General features: G+C 49.6%; 1 protein-coding gene across 1 annotated transcript in view; it reads right to left on the bottom strand.

The window, feature by feature from the left end:
• Positions 1–18,096, bottom strand: part of IQSEC2 (IQ motif and Sec7 domain ArfGEF 2) — a 76,923-nt gene that overhangs the window by 46,487 nt on the left and 12,340 nt on the right. The window contains 1 exon segment of the mRNA XM_087859627.1: positions 5,620–5,649. Coding sequence (XP_087715753.1) covers positions 5,620–5,649 — 30 coding nt within the window.

Genomic DNA, 18,096 nt, shown 5'->3' with positions numbered 1-18,096 from the left:
GACATGGGCCTGGGAGATGCAGAGAGAGAGAGGGAGAGAAATCTTGGTCCTTGACTTCTTGGTCTTGCTTCCAGTTGGTGTGAGGCCTGGCTATATATACTTCATTTCTCAGATTCTGTGAGATGGAGCCTCACAATAGTCCCCCCCCCACTCTTTATTCTGGAGCGAGTTTGAGTGGGTTTCTGTTCCCTGCAACAAAATGTACCCAGACTAAGACAAGGGAAAATTGGGGATATAAGTGCAGGGCTTGCATAAGCAAGACCGCATAGGGAACATTATGCAGGGAGCGGGGAAGGCAATTATAAAGTGTTTGTGTTTGCTCACTCAAATGCTCCCTCATTTCCTGACACTTGCTACCACAGACACACGCTATAGCCACACACACACACACACGATGACATTCAGTGGCATGCAGAAACAAGGGCAGCGATGACTAGATATGCTTTTGCGCAGACACCCAGACGCACAAGGACACGTGCCAGTGCCCCTGTGCTCTCCGCACCCACATGGACACGGAACCGGGTGGCACACCGGAGTGCACCGACACGCATGAACACAGTGGCACTGCCCGCGAGGCTCGGGGCAGGAGTCGAGGCTTGACTGGGCTCTGTGAAGCCTCCCTCCCCAGCTGCCAAGTGACTCATCCCCAGGGCTGCTAATTAAAGCCAGGACAGAGGGGACAGAGGCAAGGGGAGGGGAAGAGAGAGAAGGCAAGTTTATTTTGGTGCCAACCAGGCACGCAGCCAGCTTAGGGGTCACCCACTTCCTGGGGCTGGGCCAGGCAGAGGCAGGGGAACACAAACAGGAAAGGGAGGGAAGACCCTCTTACCCCTTCTTGTTCCTCATGAGCTTCCTGGAATGGCAACTCCTTTGGGAAAATTACCCAACTTCCCCCCATTCTCCTCTATCCCACTGACATCCCAGCTCTACCCACTCCAGACTCTTGTCCTTACAACTGGCTTCTCCTTTTCAGCACCCTCCCATATGGGCTTGCCAGAGCCAGCTCTCTTGTGTCTCTACCCCACTTTTGTCCCTCCCAACCCCCAAAAGACCATCCACCACAGGTCTAGTACACAGGCAATGCTCTATGTGCTTCTGGAATTCCATTGGGTTGACTCCTGTACAGTGTGGTGACTCCAACTCTGATGGTCTGAATTCCTATCCTAGTTCTCCTGCGGGATAAATGATTTCAGCGAAGATTAGTCTCCTCACTGATAAAATGACGAGAATATACACCTGATAGCATTATTATGGAGATTAAATGAGAGAGTATAGGTAAAGTGGCCAGCAGGGTGCCTGGCACGTAACAGCTTTAGCTAATGTTCACTAAATGCTGCCGCTGCTAACACCCCACCTCAGGCCCGGGGTAGCAGCAATTACACAGAACCAAGTTCCAAGCCTGGTTCCACCACGCAGTCCCCGGGGAACCTCAAAGTCGCAAAAGCTCACAGAGCACTGCCTCATCCGAAAAATGGGGATTCGTGATGTGACACCAGAGATTTACTGTAAAGATTTGAGCCTGTCAAGCATCCCGTGTGGAGCCCAGCCCTTAGAAGCTGCCCGGTAAATGGAGCAGTGAATACTCAGGGCAGCAAGGAGAAGCTCAGACCTTTGGGGCCAGAGCATCCCAGGAGGGAGGAAGCAGGCAGGGTGGATCAGGGCAGCCAGGGAAGGCTTCCCAGAGTGAGCAGGACTGGAGTTGGGCCCCCAGAGCCAGAAAGGATTCAGCAGACACTAAGTGACAGGGTTCCAGGCACAGGACGTGATGGGAACAGAGAGCTGGGCAGGGCGGGCCACCAGGCTATGCCACCAAACAGGAGGCGGCTTGGGAGGGAAGACCTGGACACAGCTGGGTTGCCTCCCGGGACTGGTGGCGTCTGAGACATATGGCTGGGGGAGCCTCGGGAGGTCCGTGAGGTCTCAGCCACCCCAGACTGCCAGGAGGTCAAAACAAGGAAGAATCTTAGAGATGATCTAATCCAAACTCGGTCAGACAGATGGGGGCACTGAGGCCCGGAGTGGGAGGCCTCCTCTGGGAACTGAGCCAGCAGTGGCTCCTCCTCCCACTTCTCCTCCCCAATGCAGCGGCTCCCGTTGCCATGGGGACATCCCTGGCTCTGCGGGTGTCAGTGGCTCCCCCACCTCCTCCCTCCTTCCCTAGCAACAGGCCACCTCCTCGGCTCTCATCCTTGCGTGCCTGGCAACCCCAGCCTGGTCCCCAAGGCCCCCTCGTTTCAGCCTGACCCTCCCTACCACGGCGGTGCCTCTAAACCCCGGGCTCCCTCACCTTCTGGTGGCAGAGGTACGGCCCCTCCTACCTCTGGGGGCACATCTCCACATTCCTCAAGCTTGACTCTCCAGTAAAAGACAATGGATTGGGGTAGACGAGGGCAGAGGGCACGACACTGTATTGAGCACTATCATATGCTGAACACTGTTTTATTTCCATTTCTCTCATCTAACCCAGAGAAGTCAGAATTGTTGTCCCCATTTCACAGGTGAAGAAGCCAAGGATCAGAGAAGTTCAGTGACTTTGCAGAGAGCGCACAGCTAGGAAGCAGGCTCCCTGAGAGCTAGCTTTGTGAACTTCAGCCATCGCCCTCTGCGGACCTTGGTTTCAAGTGCCTGTAGCCTTGACAACTTCTCACAAATCCACAGGAAGTCCGGGCACCTTCCTCTGCCCACAGCCCTCACGCAACACCAGCTGTGCAGCTCTCATTAGACTCCCCACTTCCTCTGGCACCTCATACTTAGAAGCCCTCAGGCCTCGGTGGTTTTCAATCTACCGACCCTGCTCCCTCCTTGCTGCTCTGTTGCACAATAGCCAAGGCCTAGCCCCAATCCTTGGCGTTTCTTCTGCCCACCTAAACCTTTCCCTTTTACAGACACAGACACACGATGTTTATTAGATGAGGACACTGGGGCTCCAAGGGATGAACAGACTTGTCCAAAGTCACATAACTAGAAAGTGACCTAGCTATAAATGGAGCCCCTCTGTCCGGATCCAGTCACTCCCCTTGCTACCCTGCAGAGCCCAGTCTCTCTCCTCCAGCCTTCCCTGGTCCCACTGATGACAGAAGGTATCTGACCCAGGCCCAGTCCGTGTTCTGAACTTTAACATTAGCTCTTTTCCTGCCCAGATCTGTTTCAGCCCAATCCCCTGCGCCTGCTCTGATCCTGCCCTCACTTCGGAAGCAAGCTGGTTCCACTTCCAGCGATGTGAACCACCCCCACGGCCACGCAGAGTCTGCATGTCAGTCCTCCACAGCTGGGGTCAGAGTCTGCCTTCTCCAGGAAGCTCTCCCTGATCCCTAACTGAAGTGAGCACAACATCTATGTGGGGTCCTGGGAGCGTCCTCACACGGTCCCCCCCCAGCCCTGGTTCCAAGTTCCAGGGTCTTCCCACCACGTTTGCCTGATCTTGCCCCACAGGTGCTATGTTTTAGGACCCTTCCACAGCCCAAGTGTGACCCTTGCTTCTCAACTGCTGAGTCCTCAAGGCCCCCGTAGCCTCCTGGACTATGGGCCCAAGACGGATGTCGCGCAGCACGTCTTAGTAAACCAAATGCTGGCTTTGGAACCAGACAGCACAGGGTATGTATGAGTCAGAGTGGTGCCACCCTGACCTCTTGCTCTTCTTTTCTCGGGCAAGGCGCTGACCCTCTGGGGCACCTCATTTTCCTCATCTGTAAATCAGGGATCCCAATCCATGTCTAACAGGGCTGTTGGGAGCATTAAATAAGATCATGTTCAGAGTTCTTAATATGTGAGAAGCAAATGATAACCACTATTATTACTAATATTAGGATGATGATGAGGAGGATTATTATTATCTGCAAGGCTGTCAAGAGCTCCCGCAGTGGCAGCGTGGGCAGGGCTCTGGGCTTGGTGCCAGGCAGACCTGGGTTTGAATCCCGGCCCAGCCATCTATTTGTTGCGTGGCTGTAGGCAAAACCCATAACCAGCCCAAGCTTCAGTTTCTTCAACTGTAAAACAGTGATAAGGCCAGCCCAGGTTCCACCTACAGTGTCACTGGGGGGATCAAACAAAAGAAAGTCCCTGACAACTTTTGTTAAGTTGTAAAGTCCCAATGCATGTCATCATGACTTATGATTATGATCATTAGTAAACACCGGGAGCTATGGGTCCCAGGAACTTCCCTGCTGGGGAGAGCTGGGAGCTAGAGATGCCTTTGATCAGGTTCCTTGACGAGTAGCAGAGCTATCAGTGCTCAGAGCCATGCTCGGTTGCTTTTCTCCAAACCCGCAGTGGGACAGCGGGATCCGTGTCCTTTGCTAAACTAGTGCCTTCTTAAACGCTAGGACAGGCTGTGCCCGAGCCGTACTCCTTGGCTGCCTGCTGGGACTAATTGCATCTTGTCGTGTACTCTTTGCCTGGACGCTGGGCCTGACTGCCTCCATCACAGTCTCCTGCCTTCCCGCTTGCCACAGCCCCTACCTTGGCCCTAAGCATCAGCGTGCTTGTCCCACGGCCCCTGCCTGGGACGCCAGGACGCCGTGTGTCTCATGACGCACTGCACTCTCGGCTGTATGCTGCAATCCTCAGCCCCCCTCCCACATCTGCTACCTGAATGGCAGGACCTGGGCTGCTGTATATGGTCAGGCAAGCTGTGCCCTGTGCAAGGGTTCACAGCCAAGAGGCCACAAATGGGGGCTGACATGCAAACTGAGCTCTGCTCCCTGAGCCGGGAACCCCAGTGAGAGGCTGCAGTAGCCCTGTAGAAAGGAAACATTCCTCCCACCGAGCCACTCAGTGGATTCCACCCTTCATGAAGGCACTGTGTGTGCTAGTTAGGCACTGTGTAGCCCTGGCTGGGACTCAGTGTATCCATCCCATGCTTCGGTTACCTGGGCCCCCCTCATCTCAGAGGCCAACCACATCGCCCCTGGCCTCAATGCTAAGACTGAATGGGCCCCAGCCTGAGTCCCCCATCATTCCCATATAGACCCTAGCCTTGATACTTGTGTCTTTGCCAAGCCTCTGATGGGTTAAGGCCCGGGAAATGTACAAATAGCCCTTGTCTTTATCCCAGTTTTACTCTCACCTCCCCAAGTGGCAGACTGATCACACCGTGACAACTTACTGAAGCTTGTAAACCCTTTTTAAGCAAGCATGTAAATACAAAATGTGCCCTTTTCACCATAATGCATGTTTCTAATGTGTAGAATGTGTCACATCGAAAGTCCACCCTTATGCCACTACTCAGGGCCAGCGCAGTTCGGGGTGGAGCACCAACACTGGACCAGGGAAGCCCCACTTCTCTCATAGAAGGTGGAGAAGGTCCCAGGTCCAGAGCCGGCCTCTCTGCAGGTTGGCTTTCCCGTCTGGGCAGCAGCCATGAGTCCCTCTGGGGTTTAGCCCAGCCCAGAGGAGCTAGGGTCAGAAAGACTGAGGAACAGTTTTCAACCCCCTTCCCGCACCTGCCGCACTCACCCCAGTCCTCCCACTCTGCTCCATACCCACTCCTAATACCAACAGGACAAAACCCCTGGGCTTGACCCCCGCCCCTGCCCATGGATCCCTTAGTAACCAACCAGAGGGCCCAACCCCAGTCCCTGTCCCATCTCCCAACTGCTACTAGAGAAAGGGGGTACTGACCTGACTGTCCTGGAATTCTCACCATCAGATCTGAAAGGGAAACAGAAAAAAAAAAAAAAACCCAACGATCAGCAATATGCTCCGTATGCTTCTTCTCCCAGGCCCTATGCAATGGCCTTGCGGCCCAACACATGTCACAAATGTGAGGGGTAGGGTATTTCATGCAGAGAAGAGCCAGTGCGAAGGCTGGGAGATGGTGAAGGGCCTGGCTGGGTTGTTGGGACAGGGAGGGAGACAGTGTGGCTGGGGTGGACCGAGCAAGGGGAGGAGTGGTAGGTGGTGAGGTCAGAGAGGTGCCAGGAACCAACCATGTGGGGCCTGGTGGGTCAGAGGGAGAAGTGAGGCCCAAATGCAAGTGGCTGAGAGGCAGCCTGCAGCTGTGGGCCAGGGCACAGCTCAAGCTTTAAACACAGAGAGACCTAACCTTGGATATTGGTTCTGCTACGTACCAGCCCTGTGACCCAGGCAAGCCACTTCCCTTCTCAAGACCTGAGCCTCAGTCTCCCCATTTGGAACACAAGGCCAATCCTGGCAGGGCTGTTGGGATGATTAAGCCCTTTGGAACCCAGCAGACAAATGCCAGGTATTATTAACAACATAGAAAAAGCTTTGCCAATTGCCTGGTCCAACCTGCTTATTTTCTAGATGAAGAGAAAGAGGCTGAGGGGTAAGTGAGTCAGCTGCTGGGCTCCTTTCTACTACATTGGTCTGCCTTCTTCATTGTGAGGCCCCCTCAGAGGTGAAGGAAGGGCGAGAGAAGAGAATGGAGTGGAGGACAGCTTTGAAGGAACTGAAGAATGAGCGGAATCTGAACCACACCCCTCTGGCTGCCCCTCCTTAGAGGGGGGTGTGTAGTGAGTTGGGGGGAGGATTGGGACAGTGGACCTGGTGCCTTGGGGGTGGGGAAGGGGAGGAAGAAGGACCAGGGAACTTGGAAGAAGTGGGAAAGTGTGGGAAGCAGCCTTTCTCATCCCCTTTGTCTCCTTCCTCCTCCCTCACACTCCTCCCCACTCCCCGCCCAGCCTCTTCCCAGGCAGAGAAGACAGAGATAACACATCACAGGCTCTGTCCTCAGGTGAGAGAACCAAGACTCAACCTCAGTGAGAGGAACATCATCTATGCTGGGTGCAAAATGAGAGAGGGATGCACAGGGAGAGGAGGTGGACCTCAGGAGGGAGTATTTGTTAGAAGAGTGAATGGAGCCCTCACGGGCAAGGTGGGGCAGACAAGCATCAGGGTGCTGGAGCTCTAACTGTGTGAGTACAGGGCTCCCAGTTTTTTTTGAAGATTTTATTTATTCATTTGAGACAGAGAAATATAGAGAGACAGAGAAATTGAGAGAGAGAGAGAGAGAGAGAGAGAGAGAGAGAGCACATGAGCAGGAGGAGAGGGAGAGGGAGAAGCAGACTCCCCACTGAACCTGGAGCCAGAGGAGGTGGGCCTCGATCCCAGGACCCAGAGATCATGACCTGAGCCCAAGGCAGACACCTAACCATCTGAGCCACCCAGGCACCCAGTTCTGCTACTTATTAGCCACATAATCCTGGGGAAAGCATTCCCCTATGCCCAGCCTGAGCTTTTTGACTTGGAAAATGGGTGGGGGAGAGAATTCCTCCTCTCAACAGGTGGCTGTGAGGCTCCGCCTAGCACAGTGTCTGCGTGGCACGTGGTGCATGTTCAGCCAAGCACAGTGGCACTAACCTTTAGCCTTCACAGCCCCCTAAAGGACAGAGGACCAGGGCCACAGAGCACCTTTTTACATTTATTAAAACTTTCCATCTCACTCTGCAGCAGCAAGATTGCTCCTGAGGCCCGGCCCAATTATTCACAGGTGCCAGGTCGGAGGGTCTGACTTCAATGACTCCCCAGCTGTCGACAGAATTGAGGTCAAGCCCCTCAGCCACTCTCCCTAACACTAACCCTCTGCTCCATGCAGGTTTGTCTTCTCACCACCCCACCCCCAACCCCCAGCACACACTTAATCAGACCCAGACCTGGGAATATGAACCTTCCAGGAGCTCGCGGGCCCGGCCACCTTGCCCCAATCTACTTTAGAGCATAAGCAACCTATATAATCATCTCCATCAGCGTGTGAATAATCACTGAGCCCCTGCTATGCACCAGGCACAGTGTCAAGCTCTTTCCTTACATTATCTACTTTGATCCTGCAATGTGGGAACTGAGACTCAGAGAGGTTGAAATGATTTGCCACACATCATACAAGTAGGGGAACTTGGCATGAACCCCAAAGCTCGTGCTCTTACCACCACTCTCCACTGTACCAGGGGCTCAGTGCTGGGCACATACGCAACGTTAAAGTGAGTTTCCTTATCCTACTTCCCTAATGTCAAGACAGACTCTTCCTGTCTAGGGCTCTTTGTTCTGCGAGGTTATCACATAGGCACCTCTGCTCCAAAAGCATTTCTCTCTCTCTTTTTTAAAAGATTTTATTTATTTATTTGAGAAAGGGAGAGTAGGAGCGGGTGGGGGAGGGGCAGAAGGAAAGGGAGAAGCAGACTCCCCACTGAGCAGGGAGCCCAACGCAGGGCTCCAGGGCTCGGGGCTGGTGTGGGGGGGCGGCTCAGGACTCCATCCCAGGACCCTGAGATCCTCACCTGAGTTGAAGGCAGATGCTTAACCGGCTGAGCCACCAAGGTGCCCCTCCAAGAGCATTTCTATGGGATGTGTTACAGTCCTCAAGATAGCAGCTAAGGGCAGCAAAAGAGCTCTGAGCCATGATGCAGAATGAATTAACCAGTTCTCCTCACTGTGGACTGATTCTTACTAGTTTGAGGGTCTATGGCATCGTGTGACCCTCAATGTAGGGGTGCATCCCACCTCAGAGGTTTACAGCCCCTTATACATTTAGTATATTATTAATTATGTGTAGATAACAATCACCACTAATGCTGCCCTTTCCTATACCTCTTTGGGGCTAATGCCCTGCCTAATGGTCAGTCTACCTCTTACTCCACGGAGCCGAGCCACCATTCTTTGGGAGGCAGCACAGACTTGGATAAGTCACCTATAAACAATGGACCTTGGTTCCTCACCTATAAACAATGGCGCTATGTTAGTTGAGTTCCAGACAATCTTCAGGCCCTAAAATATGTCGTTCCTTCAGAATGCCAGAGTTTCTCTTTTGTGTCAACTGGGTTCAGCTGTCTACATAGAGACCCAAAGACCCAGGGTACCAGGCCTCCTTTTATCAGTCCATGTCAGGAGAAGAGACCCATCTCTGCTGCTACTTCCACAGCCTTCTCCTAATGAAAGGCCACTTGGGACCCCAGGGTTCTCAAAAGGTTTAGCTGGGCCACTTCCTATCCTCAGGAGTGGTCCTCAATAAACAGTAACTTATTGAAGCCTCTGAGTACAGTGACCACATTTTCTGAACCAAAAACTTGGCTATGTAATCTGACCAAGGATTTTGAGTAATCTCTACCCCCAATGTGGGGCTCAAACTCACAATCCCGAGATCAAGAGTCTCATCCTCTTCCCACTGAGCCGGTCAGGCACCACTGATGGAAGATTTTGATGGTGCTGCTTCCAGGTACAAGAAGCAATCTGGCAGATGGGACAATAAATGGCAAAATATTGAAAGTTCCTGAACCTGTGAGGGGCTTATTGGGATAACAGGGCAGAATAACTGAAAAGAATGTATGCCCCTGAGTTGCCATATTGGAGTTTGTACCATCACCTCCTGACTGGTTCCCTGCCTCTGGTTTCGGTCCTCTGAGCCATCTGAAAACAGTACCTGGGGAAACAATAAGGTGCCTCACCCCAAGAACCTGGAATTAGATAAACAAGACAGTCCTCTGAGAGCTAAACTAATAAACATAAAATACATCAGAAACGAGACATGCAAAGTTACCCCAAAGAGACAGACTGGTCCTCAAGTCAGGATTTGAGTTGAGTAAAATGTCAAAAACTTGGGTGTCCAACAGAAAGGAGATTGGACACCCATGGAGGTAGATTTTTTTAAAGGACGCTTGAAGGAGGAGCACCTGGGTGGCTCAGTCGGTTAAGCGTCTGCCTTCGGCTCAGGTCATGATCCCAGGGTCCTGGGATTGAGCCTTGCATCGGGCTCCCTGCTCAGCAGAAAGTCTGCTCCACTCCCTGCTCATGCTCTTTCTTTTTCACTCTGTCTCTATCAAATAAATAAAATCTTTAAAAAAAAAAAAAAAAGGAGGGTTGAAGGACAACTGTGAACTGGGCTCCTTCCAGCAGTGCCCTGAGGAGAAAGAGGTGGGCACCCTGGCCCAGGGATCTCACAGGTCTCTCAAAAAGCTGAGAACCAGCCCTGGGATAGCCAGGCACCTTCTCTCCTAGCCATCACCTTGTCTAACTACAAGTCTCTTCACTGGAGTACTCCCTTCTCACTGCTAAAGGAACTTCTCTAAAATGCAAATCAGCTGACATAGTTCTGCTTCAAGTATTCAGTAACTCCTTGCATTGACTTCCCTGCCTGTCCAGCCCAAACTCTCCAAAGCTCTCCATCTCACTCTGCCCTCCCATCGACTTTTCTAGCACATCTGGTATTTACTACCTGGAACACTCCTGCCCCTCTTTCGGTCTTTTAAGTTATTTATTTTTATTTTTTTTAAAGATTTTATTTATTTATTTGACAGAGAGAGAGACAGCCAGTGAGAGAGGGAACACAAGCAGGGGGAGTGGGAGAGGAAGAAGCAGGCTCCCAGCGGAGGAGCCAGAGGAGCCGATGCGGGCTCTATCCCACAATGCCAGGATCAAGCCCTGAGAGGAAGGCAAAGGCTTAACGACTGAGCCACCCAGGCGCCCCTAAGTTATTTTTAATTGTATTAAAGTGATATGTGAAACAGTTTTAAAAGTCATATTGTAAAAGTATCTTAACAGAATGAAACTCCTTTTCAACAGCATTTTTCTGAGTTCACTTTCAGATTTCTAAAGTATATGTTCGTATTGCTAATCTGCTTGGGAAATTTGTTTTCTTGTGTGTCCTTTTACATTTTTTTTTTGCCAAAGTAATAAATGTATGTAGATTTTCAAGTCACACAGGACTGCGAGGGTTGTAACAGAAAACACAAATTCCCCACTCTACCCCCTTCCCACCCCTAACCCCCACTCTCACAGATAAACCCTCTTCAACTCTTTTAACTGCTTGTTCAGGTATTTGCCTCCTCATTGCTGAAGAGCCCATGTGGGGTGCCTGGGTGGCTCAGTTGGTTAAGCATCTGCCTTTGGCTCAGGTCATGATCTCAGGGTCCTGGGACCGAGTCCCTCATCAGGCTCCCTGCTCAGCAGGGAGCCTGCTTCACCCTCTGTCCTTCCCGTCCCCTCCCCTGCTTATGCTCGCCATAGCATATGCTATAACTACATTTCCTTTCCCATACAACTTTTCCTTTTCCCTGGTGTTGATGGTGGTGACAGTGATGATGATTTTGCTTGCTTAGTTTTCTTCGTGATTGGTTCTCCCCAAACTGTCAGGAGTGCATTTCTCCTCTCAATGTGTTTTGACACCTCAGGTAATCCATCAGATTTTCTTTCTTTCTTTTTTTTTTCCCTTCGAGGGAGGGACAATTGCATTGTCCCGACTGCAATTCAGGCTGGGCACTCTCTAGACCCGCATAAGAGTGCAAGAGGATCTTGTCCCCTCCCTCTCACTCTGGGATTCCTTTTGCCTCTCTTCTGCGTTGGATTTCCTGTTTCCTAGATTCCTTGGCCTTTTTTCTGAGTTTGTGTCCACATTTTGCTGGAGCACATTCTCTAGCGCTCCTCTGAGAAAAGAGGACTGGGACATAAAATCTTTAGACCCCATCTGTCTGAAAACGTCTTCCTTATGCCCTCCGCCTTGATTGATACTTCAACTTAGTATAGACTTCTAGGTTGGAAATTATGTTCGCTCAGAATTTTGAGAACACTGCTCCACTGTATCCTAGCTTCCAATGTTGCTATTGAGAAATCCAATGCCATTCTCTTTTTTGATCCTTTGTGCATGATATTTTTTTTTCCTGGAACCTTTCAGGATCTTCTCTTTATCCCTGGTATTCTGGAATTCTACAGGCATACCTTGGTGTGGGTCTTTTTATCATTTATTTTGCTGGTTACTCAGTGGGATTTTCATTCCTTCAGTTCTGGGATATGTTCTTGTATTTTGGCTTTGATCACTTCCTTCCTGCTGTTTCCTCCTCTATTTCTGGAACTCCTGTTTTGGATGTTGGGGTTCCTCAACTGATCCTCCAATTTTCTCATCTTTTCTGTTGCCTATTTCTCCATCTTGTTATTCTGCTTCCTAGGATAGTTTGCCTCCTTTTATTTTCTAATTCTTCCCACTGAAATCTTTATTTTGACTCTCACTATCTTTAATTTCCCAGGTTTCTTTTCCCTCCTGACCTCTGTTCCTTCCAAGTTCCTTTGTTTTCTCTTTGTTTGCTCGCTTTTTTGGTCACTCTTACAGGTTGATGGTCTTCTTCAAATAGCCGTGTGCTATCTGATCATCTCTAGCTACCTAAGGCTTGCCGGGGTGCACGCGCGCGTGTGCGTGTGTGTGTGTGTGTGTGTGTTAAATGTCAGTTGGACTGAGGTTTAATGTACATAAAATAAATATACCTATCTTAAGGGTCCTTGGCTGGTGATCCTTGGTGATTGGTTCCCATGACATTAATAAGCAGATGGGAAGCTCTGTGTATAGATGGAGTTTGCCAAGGGGTGGGCCTCACTACAACTGCTGGGCTGAAGCCTGTTCTTTTGCTGAAAGACTCCCACATGTCATCTTTTGGAGGCCTTTTTCTAGAGTCTTTCAGTTTCCTCAGAGAAGACTACTTTGCTCTCTTGTATGGTCCTAACTTTGGTGTCCTAGAAGTAGGGGGGGGGAGGTTGGGGTCCCACTGTTTTAGGATGCAGACCCCTTTGCTTATAACCCTGTTTCATCCCACCCTTCATTGTGCCTGGTATCCCCAAGCCCAGGGTCTTTTAACTTCAGTTTGTCCAAAGAATCAAGAGCCATCTGCAGGGATGGGGCTTGGTGGTGGTGGTGGGGAGGTCCCTCACTAGATGGGGCCAGGGAGGGGACAAGAGGGTCTGTTCAGAGACTTTCAATATTCTCCTTGTTTTCAATCCCACACCTCACCCAGCCTTCTGTGGTTCCTAGCATCTCTGAATCCTAAGCATTTCTGGGGCTCTCTGGGTGGAATAGCTTACTTCTGGTCAGCATCCCGGGCCCTGTGTGTTTCTACCTTTTTTATTTCTTTACTCATATTCCAGTTGGATTTGGGGAAGCAGCAGAAATAAATAAGTTTATTCAACTCATTATGTTTAACAGGAAGTTCCTCTTCTTACTGCAGCCAACTCCTATTCATCTTCCGTGACTCATTTAGGCAAGACCTCCTCCAGAAAGCTTCTCTTAATGCGTCTAGGCTGGATGAGGAGGCCCTCCTCTGCCCCCCTGCTGCGTCCTTTTCTTGCTTCCATCACAGCCCCATCAAACTGTTCTGAAAGTGTCCATTTCTATGCCCGACTCTCCCTGTCGATCAGGAGCCCCTGGCGGTCTGGGCTGTGATGTAGTCATGCCTATACCCCCAGATCTCAGGGTCTGGCCCACAGAGGTACAGAGTCACTGTGCGGTGATGGAATGAATGAATAAATGAATGACTACCAGATTGAATCAGACCCAGCCGGAGGGACCATCCAGAAAGGGAAATAAGTTGAAGACAATTGTTCCTCTACAAGGCCAGTTCCTTAAAAGCTGTTAAGTTCCCTAAAAGCTATATGTGCAAGCTTGCCCACTGCAGCATGATTTAAAAACCGTGGAAAAATGGGCCCAGCTTCTATGCCCTACATTCGGAGGATGGTTAAGTACCTTATAGTGTATCAGTTGCCATTAAAAATAATGCTCGCAAAGAATATGCAATTACATGGGGGAAACGCTCAAGTGAAAAGAAGCAAGAAAAAATTGTATGTGCTATATCATTTCAACTATATGAAAAGAATGAAAAGAACAAGGGAAATACACCAAATGCTCACAGTGGCTGCCTTTGTGTGCTGTAATTACGGGTAATGTTTTTCTCCTCTACTTTTCCAAGTTCTTCCACATTTTCTAATGCAAGAATGCATTAAATGTCTAATTTTCCTAAAAGCTCCTAAGAAACGAAGATAAATGTCCTGAGAGCGCTATGGAGAAAATACTGTGAGGGGCACCTAGGAGTCTGTGTGCAGGTCCAGCAGTGCTTGCTGGGGAGGCTCTGTTCTTCACCGTCCAGAGGCCTGAAAGATTCAGGCCCACGAACACCCACCCCCACACCACAAAAGCAGGACTTCGCTCGAGACGCCAAAGGAGGAGGATCTTGAAGTCTGGCTTCTTACAAATCACAATACCATAGGCCATACTGGAAAACAGAGGCCCCTATACTGGGCCCCAAACTTCAGATGCTCCTCTCCATGAGGTAAAGTGTCTGTGGGGCCAAGGGAATATGATCATCAGGATCTTTGGCCCTCTGTCTTCTAGACTGCATGCCAGGTACCCAGAACCCCAGAATTCCCTGCCCGCATCTCTTGAGCTTATTTGCAAGAATTGTGTGGTCTTATTATCTGGGTCCATCTGCTAGGCCCAACAGGTGGCCAAAGGGAAGTTGGAGGGAGGCAGGCCTGGAGTGTCCATATACATCTCAAGGTTCTGTATGAACCAAAGGTGAGAAGAGAATAGGGGAGGGCCAAGGGCCTTGGCTGGTACCTTGCCTGGGCTCTGTAGAAGTAGAGGCGGGCAAGTCCATAGGTCCTTAGGCCTCAGGGTTTATAGAAAAGGTCTAACACTGAGAGGTGGACAGATCTGCATTCAAATCCACTTATTTGCTGTGTGACCATCAATCAGCCCATTCCTTTTTCTGAACCTCAGTTTCCCCAACTGTAAAACAGGTGTAATAATTTCCAACCTCAGAGGGCTGTGGTGAGGCTTGCCGGGGACAGAATGGCCTAGTGGTTATGAGCACAGGCTTTGTGTCAGATAGGCCTAGGCCTCAATCTCAGCTCTGCCCCTCTTAACTATGTGATTTACATCTGTAAGGCTCAGTTTGCTCCTCGTATAATGGAGATAACAATAGCATTAACCCAATAGGGTTGTTGGAAGGATTGTGGTTGTACAGAATATGTAATAACATTGGAAAATGCTTAAATGAGGAAAAGCTGCTTAATAATAGTTGTGCAAATATTGGTTATGGTGGAGTTGACGGGGCCTTCTGTACTCCCCCCCGCCCAGCTTTATTTTTTACCATAGCCCTGACCACTATAGGACATATTCTGTATCTTCTTGTTTCTTTTCTGCCCCTGCCCCCCAACATACACACAATAGAATATCAGCTTCACAGGGCAGAGATTTTATCTGTTTTGTTCTCTGTATCCAAGTACCTAGAAAAATGTGAGGTACAGAGAAGATGTTCTTCTACAGTTAAGTAAATATCTGCTACTTAGGGGTAAAAAGGCATTCTTGGCTAATAAAATAGCCAGAATATAGGCATGGGGGCACGAAGTCCACTATGCTTAGGGAACCCTAGGCAACTTGAGTACTGGTCAGGAAGGGAAGACCGTGGCTAGAGAGATGAGTGGAGCCATGGCCTGACCAAAAGGAGCACGCAAGAGTTTCCCTAGACCACAAGTGCTGTAAAGACTTACTTGTGATGATGGCCAGGGACTGGAAAAGCCCTCGGGGAGAGGCAAAGATACCTCCCAAGTTCAAGAGCCATCTAAATCATGGCAATGTGAAAAATGACTGTAAAAACCTTTTGAAAGATAATTCAGGTGGAGAAGAAGACTCCTGCTTAAGGGACCCATCTGAGCCCAGAATCAGACCTAGAAATGACACAGAGGCAGGTAGAGAGAGTGTGAGGATGAGACAATGGTGACATGTGAGAAAATCTCATAAAGGTTAATAAGAGAGAACAGCCAGATGAACCACCGGACAAATCAGAACGCTTGTTGGATAATGAAATCTCTTTCGGCAATGGATCCCCCGACATCGAAGGCCAAGGTGGTGGCAGGGATGCAAAATGAAGGCCAAGGCAATTTCAGTTGCCAGTTGTCCTTTCGCTGGTGATTACTCTTCCTGTGGTCCTTGATTACCACCATTCATTGAACAAGCTCTGGGGTGCCAGGGATGCTGAGGATGATGATGAAGACGGCTGCATACTTCAGAGGAAATATTTGGCTATCACTTTTTAAATTTCTTTCTCGGGAAGTAATGAGGCAAGTGCCACTTCACATTTTATTTTAAAAAGAAGATAGGCAGAGGCTACAACAAAGAGCCTTGAATACCAGGCAACAGCATGTCTCTTGTAATTTCTGGGGAGCCCTTGTGGAGCTCAGCCCCGGGAGTGGGAGTGATAAGGTCAGGTGCTCCCTTCCCCCACCTCATGCTCCTTCTTGTCAAGCAGGCTTTACTTGGTCTTTAGCATATTCTGCCTTCTAGTAATCCAAAAAGAATAAAGTGACTATTTATTAAGCACCTACGACAGTTCAGGGCTTGTGTTATGTTCTTGACAGCTGGGCGAAATGGTTATTCTTCCCATTGTATAGATGTGAAACTCAGGCTCAGGGTAGTGATGTGATTTGCCTAGAGTTTCAACAGCTAATGAGCAGTGGAGCTGAGATTCAAGTCTGGGTTGGTCTGACTCTAAAATCAATGCTTTTAGCTGCTACAGCTGTGGTTTCCTTCTGTCATGTCAGAGCTAAGTGGCACTTCATCTCCCATACCAGCCTGTGAGCTTGGCCTCTCTCCCTCACCTGGCTCCAATCTCCCCTACACACAGTGCAGCCCAAGCTGCCCAAGTCCGCCCCCCTGCCCACAGTGAGCATTCAGGGGAAGTGCTTCTGGAAGAAACAATCATTCAAGGTCAGAAGGGGAGGTGGCGTTAGGCACAGGTATTGCAGCCCAGATCAGCTCAGCATTATGACCAAAAGAAAAAAAAGGGGGGGCTGGGGAGAGAGAGAAAAGGAAAATGGAACTGGTTCTCTCCAGCCCTCCCTTCCTGCCTCCCTCTGCTAGGGATGGAGGTTCAGCCATGATGGGAAGGAGAGTGGGTGGAAGGGGGAGCAGCTTAGAGCAGCTTGCTGTTGCAGAAGCCTCCGCTCAGCCTCAAAGCCCCCTGCTGTGCGCTAGGGGCCCATCTCTGGCCTACCTGCTCCCACTGCCTAAGCAAAGGAGGCTGGGCTGCGCTCCCAGGAGCCCACTAAAATGAATGTGAAAAATAAAACAAGGTATGAAGTCATACCAGTGAAGAGGATGGAAGAGAGCGGAATCAGTGGATGAGAGATTTCAACAAATTTCTGGAAGCAAAAAAACAAGAAACAAAAAACAAAGAGAAGAGTGTTCATAGTTGACGGAGAGCCAGGGACACTGCTCAGGGGGTTGCAGCCAGGGTGGGAGCCAATCGGGCCAGCAGAGGCTCGGAGAGACTCTAGACTTGGAAATGGTAGGTACGAGGAAGGGCAGGAATGATCAAGATCTGAAAACGGGACGGGGCAGGGTGGGGGCGGGGGGGATACGCTGAAGGTAAGTACATGAAATCCTCCCCTGCTCCTCTAACTCCCAAATCCAGAATCCAAGCTGCCTGGCATGGCAAAATATCAGAGAGCTCCTGGCTAAGGGAATTAAACTATCTGGGGTGAATTAGGGCACTGAGGGGCATGTTGGTGTCCCCAGAACGAAGTGCTTTTCATTCTGGCATTTAGAGGACACCCATTAGAATAGCCAGCCCCCTTGAGGCTCACCTAAAATAAAGCCAGCAAGTGGACAAGCCAGCCTGGATATACAGACATCTCAATCAGACTTTCTCCTAACTCACTCATAAACTATAAAATAGAAAGTATGAGAGAAAAAATAGGCAGCCTCGAGGATCAATCTAGGAAGTTCCACATCTAACTAGCGGACATTCCAGAAAGAGGAAACAGAGAAAATGAAGGGGAGGAAACTACCAAAGAAATTATGTAAGAAAAGATAAAAGGCATCCGATTGAACAGACTTACTGAGTACCAGGTCGGGCGAATGGAAAACAGACCTTGAACTGATTACATAGGTTACATAGCTGGTTACATAGGTGTGTTTGGCTTGTAAAAATTGACCGGGCTGTTCATTTGTGATATGAACACTTTTCTGTATGCATATTATGTTTCAGTGTGATGTTTAAAAAAAAAACGCAAAAACCTTCTTCTAGAAATCTCCAAGCAAACTGTCCCAGAAGATATGCTATGATTATCCTGCAGTTTCAAGGAACTCCACGCAACAGTAACGATATAAGTGAGCAAGCAAGCAAACGTAAGGTAGAAAGAAAGTCCTGGACCCAAATATAAAACAAAGTAAACAGTGGTATGATTTTGAACCATGTGGTAGAGCATAAGAAAGGAAAATTCATTTGCTCTTGGTGCTAGGAACATCTTCCTGGGAGTACAGAGGTTGCGACAGTGGACCTTGGAAACTGAGGTGCAATTATAGTCATAAGCACATAAACACAGTGT

The sequence above is a fragment of the Ursus americanus genome, chromosome X (assembly GCF_024610735.1).
Source record: "Ursus americanus isolate L20-20 chromosome X, mUrsAme1.1.p, whole genome shotgun sequence".
Taxonomy (NCBI): Eukaryota; Metazoa; Chordata; class Mammalia; order Carnivora; family Ursidae; genus Ursus; species Ursus americanus.
The sequence above is the reverse complement of the archived record's forward strand: the minus strand, read 5'-3'. Positions and strand labels throughout refer to the sequence as shown.